General features: G+C 42.5%; 1 protein-coding gene across 1 annotated transcript in view; it reads right to left on the bottom strand.

Moving 5' to 3' along the window:
* zgc:154054 (Alpha-1,3-mannosyl-glycoprotein 4-beta-N-acetylglucosaminyltransferase B-like) overlaps positions 1 to 17500 on the bottom strand; it is a 71417-nt gene that overhangs the window by 14345 nt on the left and 39572 nt on the right. The window contains exons 10-13 of the mRNA XM_055158909.1: positions 12191 to 12298; positions 10297 to 10490; positions 6245 to 6323; positions 2344 to 2413 (exon numbers count right to left, since the gene is read on the bottom strand). Of these exons, the coding sequence (XP_055014884.1) occupies positions 2344 to 2413; positions 6245 to 6323; positions 10297 to 10490; positions 12191 to 12298 (451 nt within the window). The remainder of the gene's footprint in view (positions 1 to 2343; positions 2414 to 6244; positions 6324 to 10296; positions 10491 to 12190; positions 12299 to 17500) is intronic.

Here is a 17500-nt window from a genome sequence, read left to right as displayed (position 1 = left end):
GATTAAAGGTCTTGGAGGGCCGGATCTGGCCCCCGGGCCGCATGTTTGACACCTGTGTTCAAAGCAGAGCAATGACGTGCAAACAGACAAACAAGCAGCACCTTGAAATATCACAGAACGTGGAGGTGTCGTTTGAAACCCGGCGGTGGCGTCGAAAGCAAAACGGAAATGCAATGAGTAAATCGCAAAGGCTTTCATTCGCTGCACAACACGATGTCCCCAAGGAGCGTAAAACCCAAGTCCCGGGGTCTCAAAACGACCGCCCATTCAAGTCAGTGGTGTGGAAGATAATTTGTTTCATCAAATTTTTAATTTTAAATGCTGTTGAATTTCTTACTTTTATATATTTTTACTCTGAAAAAACATGTTTGAATTTTTTTATTATGAATTTTATTTGCAGAAATTTTAAAGGTTGTATGGAGGATTTTTTGTTGTTGTTTCAAATTGTCAATGAAAGTTCAAAATAGAATTATAGAGAAGCAGCAGCCTTGTAATTATGATGACCAAAAAAAAAAAAAAAAAAAAAAAAAAAAGAAATTCCATCAACTGTGGACGTGGTGGGGGAAGATAAATATCAGCCAATACATAACAAGGCTACCTCTTTATCTATTGGCTGTTAGGTTATCAATGAAACTCTCTATGTTTCTACGTTTCTGACTTGCCGACTTGCTGGGTTGGCGTGGTTTATGTTCGGCCTCTCATGCACTGATGCCATTTACTCAACCAGCACAGCGGTTCTTGGAGTCTTTTTCGAACTGTAGCTTCCTCTCAGTTTGCACAAATTTTGTTTTAATGGCAGACAAGAATTTATGATCAGTTCACCGCAAAAGAAAGTCTGTTTTAGATGTCACTGAAAGAAGAAGAGAAGGGGAAACGGAGCGAAGCGCAACATTTAAAAACGGACAAACAATCGCTGCATTTCTCTTTCCTTGGAAAATCTTCTATACAACCTTTAAGTGTACATTTTCAGTGGATAAAATTCAATATAAAAAAATAAATAAAAAATCACCTTTTAAATATTCAGCACAAATATTTTCAGGCCTTCAAATTCAACAGTCGAAATTCAGAATGTAAAATTCGCAGTGAAGAAAATTCACAGTGACGATCCGAGATGCCAAGGCAGAAGCAATCGATCCAAAGTGATCCGATCTAACTTCGTAAGAAACAGGAAATGTTGCAGTGAAGCGATCTGATTGGTCAGAATTAGCCTCACTGAAACTTCATCTCTTTGATTTGTTAAGTGTAAACCCCGCCCACAGATGAGAACAGCCAATAGGAAACAGCCTCTCTCCTCCTCGCTCACATAATCGATTGCTTCTGCTTTGGAATCTTGGATTTTTGCTGTGAAATTTTTCACTGCGAATTTTACCTTCTGAATTTCGACTGGTGAATTGGAGGGCCTGAAAATATCTGTGGTGATTTTTTGGTTTAGTTTGAATTGAAAGTAAACTTCAAATTTCAGCCACTAAAATTCAGAATAAAAATAATTCAAACATCTTTATTCAGAGTTTAAAAAAATTCAAAGTGAGAAATTCAGTCGTATTTAAAATTCAAAATCTGATGGAACAAATTATCTTCCATACAATGGGCCGAGCTCAATGGCGCATGACTCCAGATTTTCCTTTAACCTGGCGAGGTACTTCCGGTGGCTCTGGGCAGATCTGACCAATCAGAGAGAGAGAGAGAGAGAGGAGCTAAAGCAGAGCCGGAGCGAACGATTAGAAACCGTTTTTTAAGACAACTAAAGGATTTTGAGCTGAGAAAAAGTGATTATGATTTAAAAGTAGGTCAAAATCGCCACAAAATCCGATATTTTTGAAAGTGGTCGGTGCCCTGTCAGCTGAACATGAGCAGTTTGTGATTACATTGCACTCTATGAGAAAAATCCTCTCTGGGCCCAGGGGATTTTTCCGCTGTAGTACCAGTGAGCGTCACTACGTCAACTGGAGGCAGCTACAAACAGCAACACCCCATCCAGTTATTTTAATAGATCCATGGTAAAACACTAAAATACACTAGACGGTTCGCAAAAACCCCAGAAGTGCGAGCAAAAAGAGGCATAAACTGTCATTTGTTTCAGTAAAATACAGAAAAGCTGCTTAAAAATTACCAAAATCCAAAGAAAATGTGACAGTACTGACTCATGTTCGTCATGAATGGGCCGAGTGCAGAACAGTTTACCTTAATTACATGCTCGTTTCACAATTTTATGATTACCAACCGCCACAAACTGGGGGCGTCCCAGTTTTTGATTTTGAAAATCTGGTCGCCCCACCTGAGATGGGAATCAGTAATGAATGCTGCAAAGAAAATATCATGTATAGCTGAAAATGACTTATTTACCTACTACGAAAAAGCCATCACTGGAGGACGAGTAGCCCGATGTCTGGTTTGATTTCATAACTGATGACACCTGGAGAAAAACACACAAAACAAACAGACAAATAATTAAAGGGGTTATGTTTCCTGATCTGTTTTCTGATCTGTTACAATGTAGTTTCCTGGTCACAAACAGACCTGGAGTTGTGTTTTGTTTCATGCACACATGTTTAACACACAAACCCTGCGTATTTAGGCTGAGTTTTTCTCTCGAACGGAAAATATCCCACATCCACCACATCCACCTTGTGATTAGGGTTGGCGGTAATACGGTATTAAGGTATCCCGAGGTATCAAAAAGTAGCAACGGCATCAGTTTCTTTACCGTCATTAAAAAAATGCCCCCCTGTCTTGGAGAATGTGTCTTATGAATGCGGGTGGATCGTTTTAAGTTTGGATTTTTATTTCCTATGAGGAGGACTCAAACACACATCGAGTAATAATGTGTTTAATGCAGCTTTGAACACATTTGTTTATGTTTTACAGAAACAAAATTTTAAACCACATGGCTTATTTGCATAAACTATAAACACTGATAAAAACAGTTGGCTCCTTGTGTGCCAGAGTCCTGCACCGTACCCATGGGTCCCCGATGGGTACAGAGAAATAGCTGCTGAAACGTGCGGGTTTTAAAGTTCTGGAATTTTACCAGCGAGTATGTGAGCGGGTAGTAATTACACACAGCAGGTCAGGACTAAATCAGGACTAAACCAGGACAAATCCGGGACTTAAGAGAGAGTATCCCGAGCCCGCGGAGCAGGACGCAAAGCGCGATCGGTCCACGGCTGCGCTTACCTCTGTGCGGCGCGGAGCTCTATGCCGGTCCTTTCGCCCGCGGTCACCCAACGGTCTACGTGGGCGCACCTCTGGACCTCACCTCAACAGTGAGTTCTGGTTTAGATCTGGTTCAGTTTTGGTGTAGTCCTGGTGATCAGCTTGGCGGTTTGTGGTTATATATTTATAAACCGCTAATAAAGCAGCCTAGGTTCAGTCCTGGTTCAGTCCTGGTTCAGTCCTGGTTCAGAGTCCTGGTTCAGTCTTGGACTATTAAGCTGTTGGACTAATGGGCTGACCCCGATTTATCACGGGCACGGGCAGGTAACGGGTGGGATGTTAACAGGTCAAGGTGGGTGCGGATTTTTACTTTGATATAGTCACGGGTTAACGGGCAGGTGTAGTGCTGTACTGCGTGGGTGTGGGCGGGTGCGGGCGGGTGCAAGTCTCCAGAAATGGACTCTGCAGGACTCTGTGCTCCGGGACTATTTACTGTTAACCACACTTTTTGCATGCACTGACATTATTACTAGTACTGTGTGCTAATATTTACATAGTGGGTGTAATGTTGACGTAGTGGGTGTTACGGGGGGGGGGGGGGGGGGTTGGTTGGGTGGGGGGTACTTGCACTTTTAATATATTATACAGTCGTGGTGATGCTCTAATGTAATTTCGTTGTGATTTTATATGACAATGACAATAAAGCAATTGAAGTGAAAAAAAAAAAAGATTGAGAAATATTTGGCATTTAGACTTTGATGTTTCCAGCCTCAGTGTTATCGGAGTTTGACTTATTGCCCTGATAATAATGGCTCAGGAGCAGCGCAAACACCGACCATCCTTTATTGTCTCTCATGGGAGAAATTTGTCTTGGGACACATGCTTTAACACAAAGACATGATAACACAGCAACAAAAGTACCATGCAAACATCCACCACAGAGCATAAACAAATAAGTCTGACCACGAGTGACGCACCAACAGGACCTTTACGTCACTCTTTACCGGCAAGCCCTTCACAATCTTGTATTCTATTAATAACTGCACACTCCCTAAGCCTTTGCGCATGTCTGGGTCCCTTTTGTGGTACAGCACAACAGTAGCAGCGATTGGTTAAATAAAATCTCGGGGTCTTGTTCACGAGTGAGGGGAGGATGGAGCGTGAGATTGACAGACCGGTCGGTGCAGCGTCGACAGTGATGCGGTCGATGTATCGGACCGTTGTGGTGAAGAGGGAGCTGAGCTGAAAGGCGAAGCTCTCGATTTACCATCAATCTACATTCCTCCCCTCACCTATGGTCATGAGCTCCGGGTAATGACTGTAAGGACGAGATCGCGGATACAAGCGGCCGAAATGGCAGGGTGGCTGGGCGCTCCCTTAGAGATCGGGCACAGGACACACTGGAGGGGACTACCTCTCTCGGCTGGCCTGGGAACACCTTGGGATCCCCCCTGGAGGAAGTGTGCATGGAAAGGGAAGTATGGGAGTCCCTGCTTAGACTGATGCCCCCGCGACCCAGCCCCAGATAAAGCGGAAGAAAATGGATGGGTTAAATAAAAAGTATCCGCCTACCGTCGAGCGAACGAATCCTAATGTTGCAAGGTCAGACAGCTTCCACAAAGTGAAACCATCTGATGAATCAGGCTAACACAGTTTTGTCCAAGTTAAGTCTAAAATGAACTAAATTTACAAAACAAGGCATCCAGCTTTTTAACAAGAATTTCACTAAAGACAAATACACTGAAAAACAAATGACGAAAAACAAAAGCTGTGTTCTGATCTGTGTTCTAATGTTGTTTCCTCATTACAAACAGACCTGGAGAATCCGTGTATCATTCATTCATTCGTTTTTCAATATAAAACCAAAGATAAGAAAACCAAAAAAACTTCATTACTTGTCTCCAAACACAAAATCGAAAAAACGGATAATGATTTGTTTTTTCAGTTTTCGATTTTGTGTTTAAATGAAAAATGGAAAAAAGGATAACGGCCGTTTCCTGTTTACGTGACTTCCGTGAGTGCGATGCTGAGCTTTTGCACCGCGTACGGACTGAACCAGGACTGATCCAGGTCCGGGACCACACCGGGACCAGACCAGGACCAGAGCGGGACCAGGGCGGACTCCGAGCTTTGACTCCAAGCATCTGCAGGGTCCGAGCCTCAGCTTCGAGTTCCGGCCCTGCCGTGGGCTCTGAGCCTCCGGTTTGGTCTCGGTCTCAGTCCCGGTCTGGTCCCAATCTGGTCCCAATCTGGTCCCGGCCTGGTCTCTGTCTCAGTCCCGGTCTGGTCTCTGTCTCAGTCCCGGTCTGGTCTCTGTCTCAGTCCCGGTCTGGTCTCTGTCTCAGTCCCGGTCTGGTCTCTGTCTCAGTCCCGGTATGGTCCCGGTGTGGTCCCGATCTGGTCTCGATCTCAGTCCCGGTCTGATCCCAGTCTGGTCTCGGTCTCAGTCCCGGTCTGATCCCAGTCTGGTCTCGGTCTCAGTCCCGCTCTGGTCTCAGTCTCGGTCTGGTCCCGGTTTCAGTTCTGATCTCAGTCTCGGTCTGGTCCCGGTTTCAGGTCTGGTCTCGGATCAGTCCTGATTCAGTCCGTATGCAGCACAAAAGTTCAGCATCGCAGTCACGGAAGTCCCGTGTACAGGAAACGGCTGTTATCCATTTTTTCCATTTTTCATTTAAACACAAAATCGAAAACTGAAAAAAACAAATCATTATCTGTTTTTTTCATTTTGGTTTTGGAGACAAATAATGAAGAAAACTGTTGTTTTTTTTTCGTTTTCTTATTTTTGGTTTTATATTGAAAAACGAATGAACGAATGATACACGGATTCTGGAGTTGTGTTTTGTTTCATTCACATGTTTAACACACAAACCCTGCACATGTAGGCTGAGTTCTTCCCTCAAACAGAAAACACTCTGTTCCACCTTGTGATGTCATGTGGTAATATCGAAAGAGAAGTGCTTCACATGTTTGACTAATCCTGGTTTATCAGTCTGCCCATCTCCAAAGCTCATAATGCTCTGTTCCACCTTGTGATGTCATGTAGTGGTATAAGAGAGAAAAAATGTGGTTCTTTTAAAAGATCTCTACTCACACTGCTGGGCTGCACCTCCACCGTGGTGTTGTAGAACTTATCAGAGCTCGTCTCGATGTTTCCACTGCGGAACAAGAACCTGCCGGAGAAGAACGCTTGTATTTAGGTGTTGAGAAAACCATCAAACCATCAAAGTAACAAACTCTCAAAGCGCAGGTCAGAAGTCTATGATCAAATCTACGCTTATATTATTATTAACACGTATTTTATAACCAAATCTGAACTCAAGAGTTGTATTTTGATAGCCAGACTGGAGCCACCTAGTGACTCCGCTCAATTTCATTTCTCTCTAGTGACTAGGTCAGGAATCAGAATACACTAGACCAGGGGTGTCAAACTCATTTTGGTCCGGGGGCCGTATCCAACCGACTTTGATCCCAAAAGGGCCGGATCAGAAAACTCATGTCATATAAACCCCAAAAATTAACAATAAGTTCAAATATTTGTGCAGAGAAACACAAATCTATTACAAAAATCTTTTTTAATTGATGAACTCTTTCTTTTACAAAATATTGTAATGTTATGAACAACCTGAAACTTTAAGAAAAATGCAATTTCAACACAATGTTTTAATATGAACTTGTTTAGCATTAACTTGTATAAATAGGAATAAGTACATTTTTCTTGGTAAATCCTGCACTCGGCTCCACTTTTCTCATGAGGGTGTCACGGTCAACAGTCAAAATGATCGTCCTATAAGAGCGTTTGGAAAGAGGCAAGACTTCATTTGTGCTGCTCTGGTGGGAGGGGCCACGTACAGAGACACTGGACGCTGCATTCCTTAGCACCGCAGAAAATTAACAATATTTTAATAAAAAATATTTTTGTAGAAAATCAGTCGAGGGCCAGATTAAAGGTCTTGGAGGGCCGGATCTGGCCCCCAGGCCGCATGTTTGACACCTGTGCACTAGACGGTTCGCAAAAAACGCCAGAAGTGCAAGTTCAGGCACCAGCCAATCAGCAAAGAGCCATATATTCATTGTTGTCAATGACTCCCGAGATCGAGGATTTAAAGCCGGAACAAAAAGAATGTTTGGTAAATTTCATCAAGGGGAAAGACGTTATTGCCCTTTTTCCTACGGGATTTGGCGCATTACATACGTCACGACCAAATAGCAGCGATTGGTTAAATAAAAAAAATACCTGCCTCCCGTCGCGCGAATGAATCCTAACGCTGCAAGGTCAGACTGTTTCCACAAAGTGAAACCGGCTGATGAATCAGGCTAGTATTTTCATTGGTTCATGTATAAATAGTAATTATATTGTTCTGCATTCAAGGCTTAAGAGGAAGAGAATCAGTTGTGCTTTTTCAAAGAAAGTCAATAGACGTCCTTTTCGTTTTAAAAAAAGAGAGAGGGGGTTTGTGGCCTAGTTTTGCTGCTTTAAAACAGGAGCACAACTGAACCTGTGTTGCCATTGGATAAACCTCCAGACAGAGACACATCCAAGTTTGTCTCATTCTCAATTTACGAACAGGCCTCGTGGGAAAACTCAGAACCTCCAGAATTCCCTCCCTGAGCTGCAGAGGCTGCACTAGCACTGACTCATGAGTGGCTGCAGGTTAAGGCTGTGCAATTAACTGAATTTTGATTGCGATTTTGATTTGTGTGTCAAACGATCTCCATACTCATATAATTGAGTTGAAACAATAAAACTTAACAAAGTTTATTTTGGGATATTTTTTATATAAAGAATTATATTCATTTTATTTTTAAATACAGATTGTAGAACAGCTGGATATATATTATTTATTTTGGATACATTTATGGTTTTCTCTGCCTTATTTCATGTTCAAAGTATATTTTATTCATTTTATGTTTTATACATCGCAGAACTACTCCACAACCCCATGGAGCCTCACGACCTCACTGACCAACACGCTCAGAGGACGGCACAAGACCAAGGACCAGACCCCCAATCCCGTCCCTGAGGGGCTGCGTGCTGCGGTGAGTGCTCCTGTGTCTTAAGTGGTGCTGCCCGAACTCAGTGCTTCTGCTCCGGGCTGATGCGGTGAGTTTGTACAAAGTTCTACATGCTGCTGTTTTATGAGTTCACGGTGATAACTTGAGATGAGGACGACCCGCGGTGTTGGAAGTACCAATGTTTACTGGGGGAACAGTGGTGCTGGGGAACGTCAGGCTGACCTGGTGTGGACCAAATAATTGAACTAGCAGTGTGAAAGTGCCCTAAACTGGGTCAAAACCAGGTCTAAACCAGGTCTAAAACCAGGCCAAAAAGAGGATTACGTTGGTCTTTGAAAATATTGTCCCTAAGAGCACCCCTAAAACCATCCATGACGCAAAAAAGGTTGGGGACAACTGCTCTGTGGTACATGGCTGTAGCCTATATTTATTTGAAAAGTTTTGTGTAAAGACAAGATTTTTTCCATAATCGAGCAGCCCTCCTGCAGGGTCTGGGGTTTAAGCAGAGACCGTTCAGTTCTGTACATGTTACGTCCTGTGAGTCTAAAATATGGAATTAAAATGCAGGTTCTACTTATTGCAGCATTTATGGCAGCATTGTTGCAAATCTTCACCCCAGAGTCCCATAACCACAATATGTTCTCACGGCTATGCACGCTGTGGAAAACGCTCAAACGGTGCTATGAAAAAGGACGAGCCAATTTATGTAACACGCCCTGCCCTGAGGACGCACCTGAAACACAGGTGGATGTACAAAGTTAGTTTGACAGTGAATACTTTTACTTACAATATTTAAGAGCAGGTAATTGCACTTTCTACTCCACTGTTTGAACTACACTGAAAAGTATCGGGCTGATGTTTCACGTGGGCATGTGATACGTCGTTATAAATCTTAGACTCTCTACATTCTGTTCATTTAATCCAATTTACAGACAGATAAATGTCCTAATATATGGCTCCACATCAGTATTTATCTGTGGAGTCATTTGTCTGTGTGTGTGTTCGTACTGTCCCTGAACACACCACAGAGTCGCGTCACTCACGTGTGTTTGTTTACACGCGCAGACACAGATCCAAACGTTTGATTATTTTTTTAAATTATTTTTTATTATGAGATTATTTTCTTTTTACGGACAATCGGTTTGAGTCTGGATTAAAAGGACATTTATTAGTGCAGACTTGTGATATGAGAGGAGCCTGTGTGAGCGGTGAGTGTTGGAAATATGTCGACTTTGAAGCTAGTTTTGGTCATTTGTTGTGGTTAAGCTGCTGATATGTAAATGAGCTGTTAATAGACGTGTGAATTATGACATTTGCGCATAGAATTAATTACCGTGGCGCGCACGTATTTACGGCTAAAGTTTTAGTCCTGCTTTAGTCCTTTTTCAGTCCTGATTCAGTCCTGCTTTAGACGTGCTTTAGTCCTGCTTGCAACAAAACAATCTGAAGAGCCACTTGGGAGCCAAAAGAACCAGCAGCTTTTAGTGAGCCAAGCCAAAAGAGCCGGTTCTCTAAAAAGAACTGGAATACCCATCACTAGTGTCTAGAATGTGATGCAAAAATGCCATTAAGCCAACCTACTGTCTGTAAATATGACATAAAGAGGCAGAATAACAATAAATGTTGCCTAAATAAACCCAATTTAAAAAACACCAGAGCCAAACCTAAGTTCTTTAAACATCACTAAATATATCGGTGATTATATCGGCTATCGGCAGCTCCAACTCCCATCATATCGGCTTCATATCGGCCACAGCAAAATCCATATCGATCGGGCTCTAGTCTGTTGTTCTCTCTTCTATTGTTTTTACTAGAACTTGACTTTCAAGATGAAATGTCGGTTCCTGGTCTCTGATTTTATAAAATTAATTTCCCCCAAAAAGTGCGAGTTAAATGTTTTTTTCTTCTTCATTACGCATTTTTTGGCTGGTGTGACTTATACCCCGGAGTGATTTATAGTCCGAAAAATACAGTAATATACGATCTTTAATGTTTTATGGGTCCTACATGGCTGTTATTTTTGTTTTATTTGTGCTTGTATTGTCTAATGCCTGGTACTCTCATTAGGCCCTCCCGGTATACTTAATGAGAAATGAAATGAAGAACTAGGATTGAGGAATGGCTACCAACCTGGCAACATGTGTGGGCTGGCTGAAGCTGAACAGGATGTAGTCTCCTTTGGTGGGGGTGAGGGCCCAGAAGAAGTCCTGTCCCTGGTAGGCTCTCTCCAGACTGTGCTGCTGGTAGTGCTTCAGACTGGAGTGAACCTGGGCCGGCGGGTTCTGGTGCGGGGAGAACAGACGCTGCTTCCCAAAGTCCTTATCCTGACAGAAGAGAGACGGAAAGAAGCGGTCAGTGGTTCTGGATGACTTCGAAATGAAAGGGCTTATATTACACAGAATTTGATCTGAATGGTCACTGCCTAATCAGCCAATCGTGAGTCAGTGCTAGTGCAACCCTTGCAGCTCAGGGAGGGATTTCTGGAGATTAAGAGCTTTCACATGAGGCCTGTCCATAAACTGTGAATAAAACAAACTTGAATGTGTCTCTATCTGCAGGTTAAGGCTCTGAGGACACAGGTTCAGTTGTGATTGTAGCACTAAAAATCCCCTGCACTTTAGAACATGTTTGTCGAGGTTTAAACTGCACGATTAGCAGCTTTTACAGAGAATATAATAGGACATTTTGTTGTTTAGTGTCTTTGAACTTGTAAGTGTGCAGAGTAATTGTGACTGAAATGAAATGCACTGATAAAATGTTTTAAAGTAACTATTAGTGTTAGTGTAATGTCTGTTAAAGGTTGTATGGAGGATTTTTTTTGTTTCAGATTGTCAGTGATAGATTATAGAGGTGCAGTAGCCTTGTAATTATGATGACCAAAAAAAAGAGAATAAAAATTCATCAACTCTGGACGTGGTGGGGCTAAACATTTGCCAATAGATAACGACACTGCCTCGTTATCTGTGAGCTGACAGGCTGTCAATCAAACTCCCTAAGTTTCTAGCGTAACTCACTTGCCTGCGCTGCCGTTACATGGTTTACGTACGACTGTCACGCAGTCCACAGACGCTGTTTACTCCACCAACGCAACAGTTCTTAGCGGCTTTTTTGACCTATATCTTCCTCGCAGTTCGCACAAAGTTTGTTGCAATGGTGACAAGAATCCAGGAGCAGTTCGCCGCAAAAGAAAGTCCGTTTTTGAGGTTGCTGAAAGAAGAAGACAAGAGGAAAAGCAGCGAAGCCAAACTAAGGTGATTCTTGTAGATTCATTCCAGCGATGGTGCGACTGAAGCAGACGAAGGGTCTAAAGACTGACGCACTGGTCCACAAATTACTCCTGGACAGGAAACTTCTGCTTATTATGAAAACGTACTTTATTTCCAAGAGCTAGACAAACGTTTTTCAGGACACGACTGTGATATCCTATGTCTGAAAACGTAATTTTCAATGCAAAGAAAGAGTCTGCTTGCTGCTGCGTGTTGTAGTAGTAGCTTCATTCGCACTGAATCTCCATGCACCCTTCTCTGCACCCCTTACTGCTCCTCTCCCCGCTCCCCGTTTTGCTCTTTTCCCTGCTGCTCCTCACTTCCTCACTTCTCGTCCGCGCACGAAATGTCCGCGCACCCCCTCCCCCCGCTCCTCACTTCTCCACCTTGCCTAACCGACACTGTAGTTAATTGTTTACAAGTCATGTGCAGCGATGAGGACTTGTTTTCTAGAAACAAACCTGTTTCTGGCGTAAGGAGGAGGAGGGAGGAGGCGTTTCTACGTAGGGAGCTGTGGGGGAGGGGGGGTGGTTTCACGCATGCGCAACATTTGAAAAAGGACAAACAGTCGCTGCATTTCTCATTCCTTGGAAAATCCTCTATACAACCTTTAATGTTTAAAGTTAATGTTTAAAGTAATGTTAATGTTTAAAGTTAATGTTTAAAGTAATGTTAATGTTTAAAGTTTATGTTTAAAGTACTACCAGGGTTAGTGTAGTGTCTAGGAAAAGGGAGCAGATAACATAAGAGTAAGAGACCTTGAGCGTCTGGGTCTTCCCGGGCAGAGACGAGTGCAGCCCCACGTGCTGGAACAGGGAAGGCTTGTACCTGTGCCTCAGCCGGGCCTTCTGTTCAGCACAGTGTTTCTGCAACACACAGTCCATAACAGCACATGTGACATATGTAATGAGTTAAAAATGCACTCATTACTATTTCCTGGTTGTATTTTATGTTTCATTATAATTTATACATGAATTTTATCATTGACATTTTATTTTGAAAAACGGAAATGCGCGCTGCACTGTAAAGTTTTCAAGTTGGCTTAATGCCTCACGGTGCTGTGTGCCTGAAATGTGTGAAGACATATTAGTATTTATATGTCGCACTGTTTTTTAGGACTATAAGTTGCGCTTTTTTCATGGTTTGGGTGTTTCCTGGGGATGTCTCGATCACGTTTTTTTGCCCCCGAGTCCGAGTCATTTAATTTTGAGTGTCTGCTGATACTGAGTCCAGATCTGATACTTCGAGGAAACAGAGCAAAGAATAAGATCCAGGATGTGTGTGTGTGTGTGTGTGTCTAGTATTTGGGCTGAACTTAGTGAGAAAAATCAATTGTCCAAAATTTTAATTGTATTAACTTTTCTAACCATGAACCATCATTGTTGAAAATCTTGACTTTTCACAGTCTGGTCTTAGTAAACTTAATGAACTGGACAAAACAGGAACCAGATCAGACCTGAGACTCGACTCTGCACAATCTACACTTTGTATATTTGATATTATATGGAGGCCTGTGTATTACATTTAAAACATTTAGGCTCGTCTATGATCTCCAAATAAAACAAAATCTTATCAAATAAAAACGATATAACAGAAGCCCCACAGCCTCTCTTCCCCCGCATCGCCACCACAGCCACAAACCCACCGCAGAGCGCACAACGCAACATCGATCCCACCGCTCAATAGACGCTTCATGCCGCAAAGCATCAACTCCACTCCACTACATGCAAACAAACAGCACTGTGCGACGCAATCAGCCGCGCAGGTGTGAACATGGGCCACAGAACCCCAGGTAACAGCGCCCGAGCACGGCACGGCCCAAAAAAATTCCAGCATGAGTGCGCCGCGAGTACAGCAGGTGCTGGGACAGACAGTCGCACTAACTGGACGTCCCTGAGCAAATCCCTCACCCCCGTTAAAAAAAAAAAAAAAAACTTGTGTGTTGTGTGTTGTTTGTGCGCTGTGTGTTATATACGTATATTATTTATCTGATCACTGATTGGAACATAACGTCCGAGTCTGGATCAAGTCCGCAGTCACGTGATCAGAAAATGAAGCCGAGGAGGAGGAGGAGGAGGTACAGCTCAAGAATAGAACCCCGGGGGACTCCGCAGTGAACAGGAGTTGAGGATGAGGTGGAGCCTCCAACCTGACTGAGCAAAAACCTTTAGAAGTGCAGACTTACTGCAGTGCTTTATAACATGACTGGAAGATATCAAAAGTGTTGTGTGCTTCTAGAAAAGACTGCAGCTGCAAAAGGACGCACTTTTCAAGAATTTTTGGTAAAAATGGTAGTTTGGAAAGTGGCCTATAGTTAGAAACATCCGTAGAATCCAAACTAGGCTTTTACAAGTGAGGCTCAACAACGGCACAACACATGCAAACAACATTCAAAGTGTTTTTCAGTTAGTCCACAGACATGAATGGGATCAATGTTTAACCACAAAAAAGAGATAAAAGAGACAAAAGTGGGCGGGGCAGAATAAGGTGGATAGGTTTATTGGATGTCATAGTGCACATGAGTTTAGAGCGCACAGCTCACATGCACACTGTGAGGGCAAATATCGGGCTCCGTGTGGTAACATCCACATAATTGTACAGGTTAGGTAAGGCTAATGCTACATGCTACGTTAGTAAAAGTGAGTAAGGCAAGGCAAGTTTATTTGTACAGTACAATTCGTACACAAAGTAATTCAAAGTGCTTTACAGAATAAGAAATACATTAAAATCATAATAAAAACAAATCAAAACATAAATAATCATGAAGATTAAAATTAAAAAAGAGAGACATAAATTGGAGAGAAGAGTGCGGAATGAAAACCTTTCAGTTATTTGCACAGTTAAACAGAAATGTTTTGAGTCTGGATTTAAACAGCGTCACAGAAGAGTCTGTCTCACATATTCAGACTGTTCCAGGTTTTAGCTGCATGAACCTGAAACTCTGACTCCCCTTGTTTAGTCGTGACTCTGGGCACCAGCAGGAGGCCGGTCCCTGAGCTCCTCAGAGTGTGAGATGGTTCATATGACACTAACATGTCACAGATGGACTTTGGTGCTCGGCCATAGAGAGACTTGTACAAGCAGAGCTGTTTTAAAGTCTCTGAGGCACAGGAGCCAGTGCAGAGACCTGAGCACAGGACTTATGTGCTCGTACTTCCTAGTTCGAGTCAGGACCCGAGCTGCAGCGTTCTGGATGTTCTGGATTTTCTGGATGTTCTGCAGCGTCTCACAGCTCGTTTGGAGAGACCAGTGAGCAGAACATTACAGTATCTAACCTACTGGAGACAAACGCATGGATAAGTTTCTCCAAGTCTGATTTAGACAGTAAACCTTTGATTTTTGCGATGTTTTTTAGATGGTAAAAGGCTGCAGATGTTATTGATTTTATGTGGCTGTTAAAGTTCAAGTCTGAGTCCATTATTACCCCGAGATTTCTTGCCTGATTTGAAGGTTTTAGAGAGAGAGACTGGAGGTGACTGCTGACACTGTCCCTTTGTTTCTGTGGACCAAACACTATGACTTCAGTCTTGTCAGAGTTTAGCTGGAGAAAGTTGTTTTGCATCCACACACTGATCTGTTGGACGCAGTGACCAAGTGCGTCCACTGGTCCATAGTCTCCTGCTGCAGTAAATGAAAGAGAAACACAGAGATGTTCCTGTTCACAGCTGAACACTTGTGTGTTTACTGTTGGCCACAGAAATGGATCACAGACGCAGAGGGAGGACGGCTCACCCTGCACCAAGACTCCAAACTATCAAACAGGCTGGACGTGTGCGGCAGGTCGTCTTTGGTCGTCTTTGGTCTAAGTTTGATGTAGAACCATCACGAGACCTTCCACCCGCCATCTGAGATACAACTCAAGATTTCCCCATGATCAGAAATCTTTTGGAGAGTTGAGGCCTTAGGCGGGCAGATAATATTTGGGCGACTTTCAATAACAGCAGTTTTTGTTTTCACACCAATCAACGCGTCTGGGACTTTCACTCGTGTCCAGTCTTCAGTGTTGGGAAGGTCACTTTTAAAATGTAATCCCCTACAGATTACAGATTACAGACACCAAAATGTAGTTTGTAACATAATCCATTAAATTAGTGAGTAACATAATCTGAATACTTTGGATTACTTGATTTGCTGTAGAGAAGCAAAGACGAGGAAATCGTAACATAAGAAGTTTTGTCTGATAAAAGAAAATAAAAAGCCCAGACTTTACTGAACCGTATTAAAAATATTATTGATAGAAGATGAGGAGAAATGGTCCGCACGGCATGGTTGAGTCCTGTTAAATCCTGTTTTAGACCTGGTTTAGTCCTGGTTTTAGACCTGGTTTTTAGGGCTGTGCAAAAATATTGAAATATCAATATATCGTATTGCTTAATGTGATGATACAGTATCGATATTGTGGGTTGCTGTATTGATATATCCCCAAGAGTATTTTTTCGGTATATTTTACTCAATTATTTTGCTACAGAGCAACAGTTTGTTTAGAGGAAGGGAAACTTTTTTATGCGACACATTGGACATTTTCACTGTTTTGATGATTAAAATGTTTGTGTTTCATATTAACTTTGCACAAAAAGTGGTTTAACAAAGACTTTTAGTATCACAGACATGATTTAGCCTTTATTTTTATTGAACTGTATCGAATCGATTTGAAATATATCGTATTGAATCAAAAGTGCACTGTATCAAGATATGTATCATATCGGCAACTTCTTAATGATACCCAGCCCTATTGGTTTTAGACCTGGTTTAGATCTGGTTTATACCTGTTTTAGACCTGGTTTTAGTCCTGGTTTTAGACCTGGTTTTAGACCTGGTTTAGACCTGCTTTAGACCTGGTTTAGATCAGGTTTTAAACCTGGTTTTAGACCTGGTTTTAGTCCTGGTTTAGATCTGGTTTATACCTGTTTTAGACCTGGTTTTAGACCTGGTTTTAGACCTGGTTTAGATCTGGTTTATACCTGGTTTTAGACCTGGTTTTAGACCTGGTTTTAGTCCTGGTTTTAGTCCTGGTTTTAGTCCTGGTTTTAGTCCTGGTTTTAGTCCTGGTTTTAGACCTGGTTTTAGACCTGGTTTAGTCCTGGTTTTAGACCTGGTTTAGACCTGGTTTAGTCCTGGTGTTAGACCTGGTTTAGACCTGGTTTAGACCTGGTTTTAGTCCTGGTTTTAGTCTTGGTTTTAGACCTGGTTTAGACCTGGTGTTAGACCTGGTTTAGATCTGGTTTACACCTGGTTTTAGACCTGGTTTAGACCTGGTTTAGACCTGGTTTTAGTCCTGGTTTTAGTCTTGGTTTTAGACCTGGTTTAGACCTGGTTTAGTCCTGGTGTTAGACCTGGTTTAGACCTGGTTTTAGACCTGGTTTAGACCTGGTATAGTGTCCGGCAATGAGTGAAATTATGGAAAAGAAAATCATAAAAGGGGAATACAGCCCAAAATATAAAAACAGGAAAATACCGCAGTGTAATCCACTTATTTTAACAAAGTAACTGTAATCCAATTACCACTCACTGAAACAGTAACTGTAACTGAATACAGTTACTCATAATTTGTACTCTGATTACATAACTTCGGGACATGTAATCTGTTACTCCCCAACACTGCCAGTCTTATGGACATTACTTCGGCCTGTGCAAAAATGATTGGACGTCCTCTACGTTCAGACCCTCCCCGGTGTTCAACTGTTGCACAGATTCATTTCTTCGATGTTTTGAGCCTCTGTGTTTGCAGCTGTTCTTGCAGTAGCTGAGGCTTTAGATGACCACTGATGATTTTATTTTTATATGTGATGAAAATCGAAATCCTGGCAAAGTTTTTAAAAAGCCTACAAGGTTTTAAATTAAATATCAAATGTCCTTTTTTCTGTGATAAATGAAAATGTTATTCTACATTTAACATGTTTCTCAAGCGGCGGCGGCGAGCTGGTGTGGGCTTGCTTATAGCCCCACAGCTCAGCCGCCACGTGTTGGAGTTCACCCCAGTGAACGAGAGGGTCGCGTCCCTGCGCCTTCGGGTCGGGGACAGGTCTCTCACTGTGGTGTCGGCCTACGGGCCGAACAGCAGTGCAGAG

Source organism: Boleophthalmus pectinirostris, unplaced genomic scaffold (genome assembly GCF_026225935.1).
Source record: "Boleophthalmus pectinirostris isolate CB_2022bp ecotype Guang Dong unplaced genomic scaffold, ASM2622593v1 HiC_scaffold_23, whole genome shotgun sequence".
Lineage (NCBI taxonomy): Eukaryota > Metazoa > Chordata > Actinopteri > Gobiiformes > Gobiidae > Boleophthalmus > Boleophthalmus pectinirostris.
This window is presented reverse-complemented; position numbering and strand designations above follow the sequence as displayed.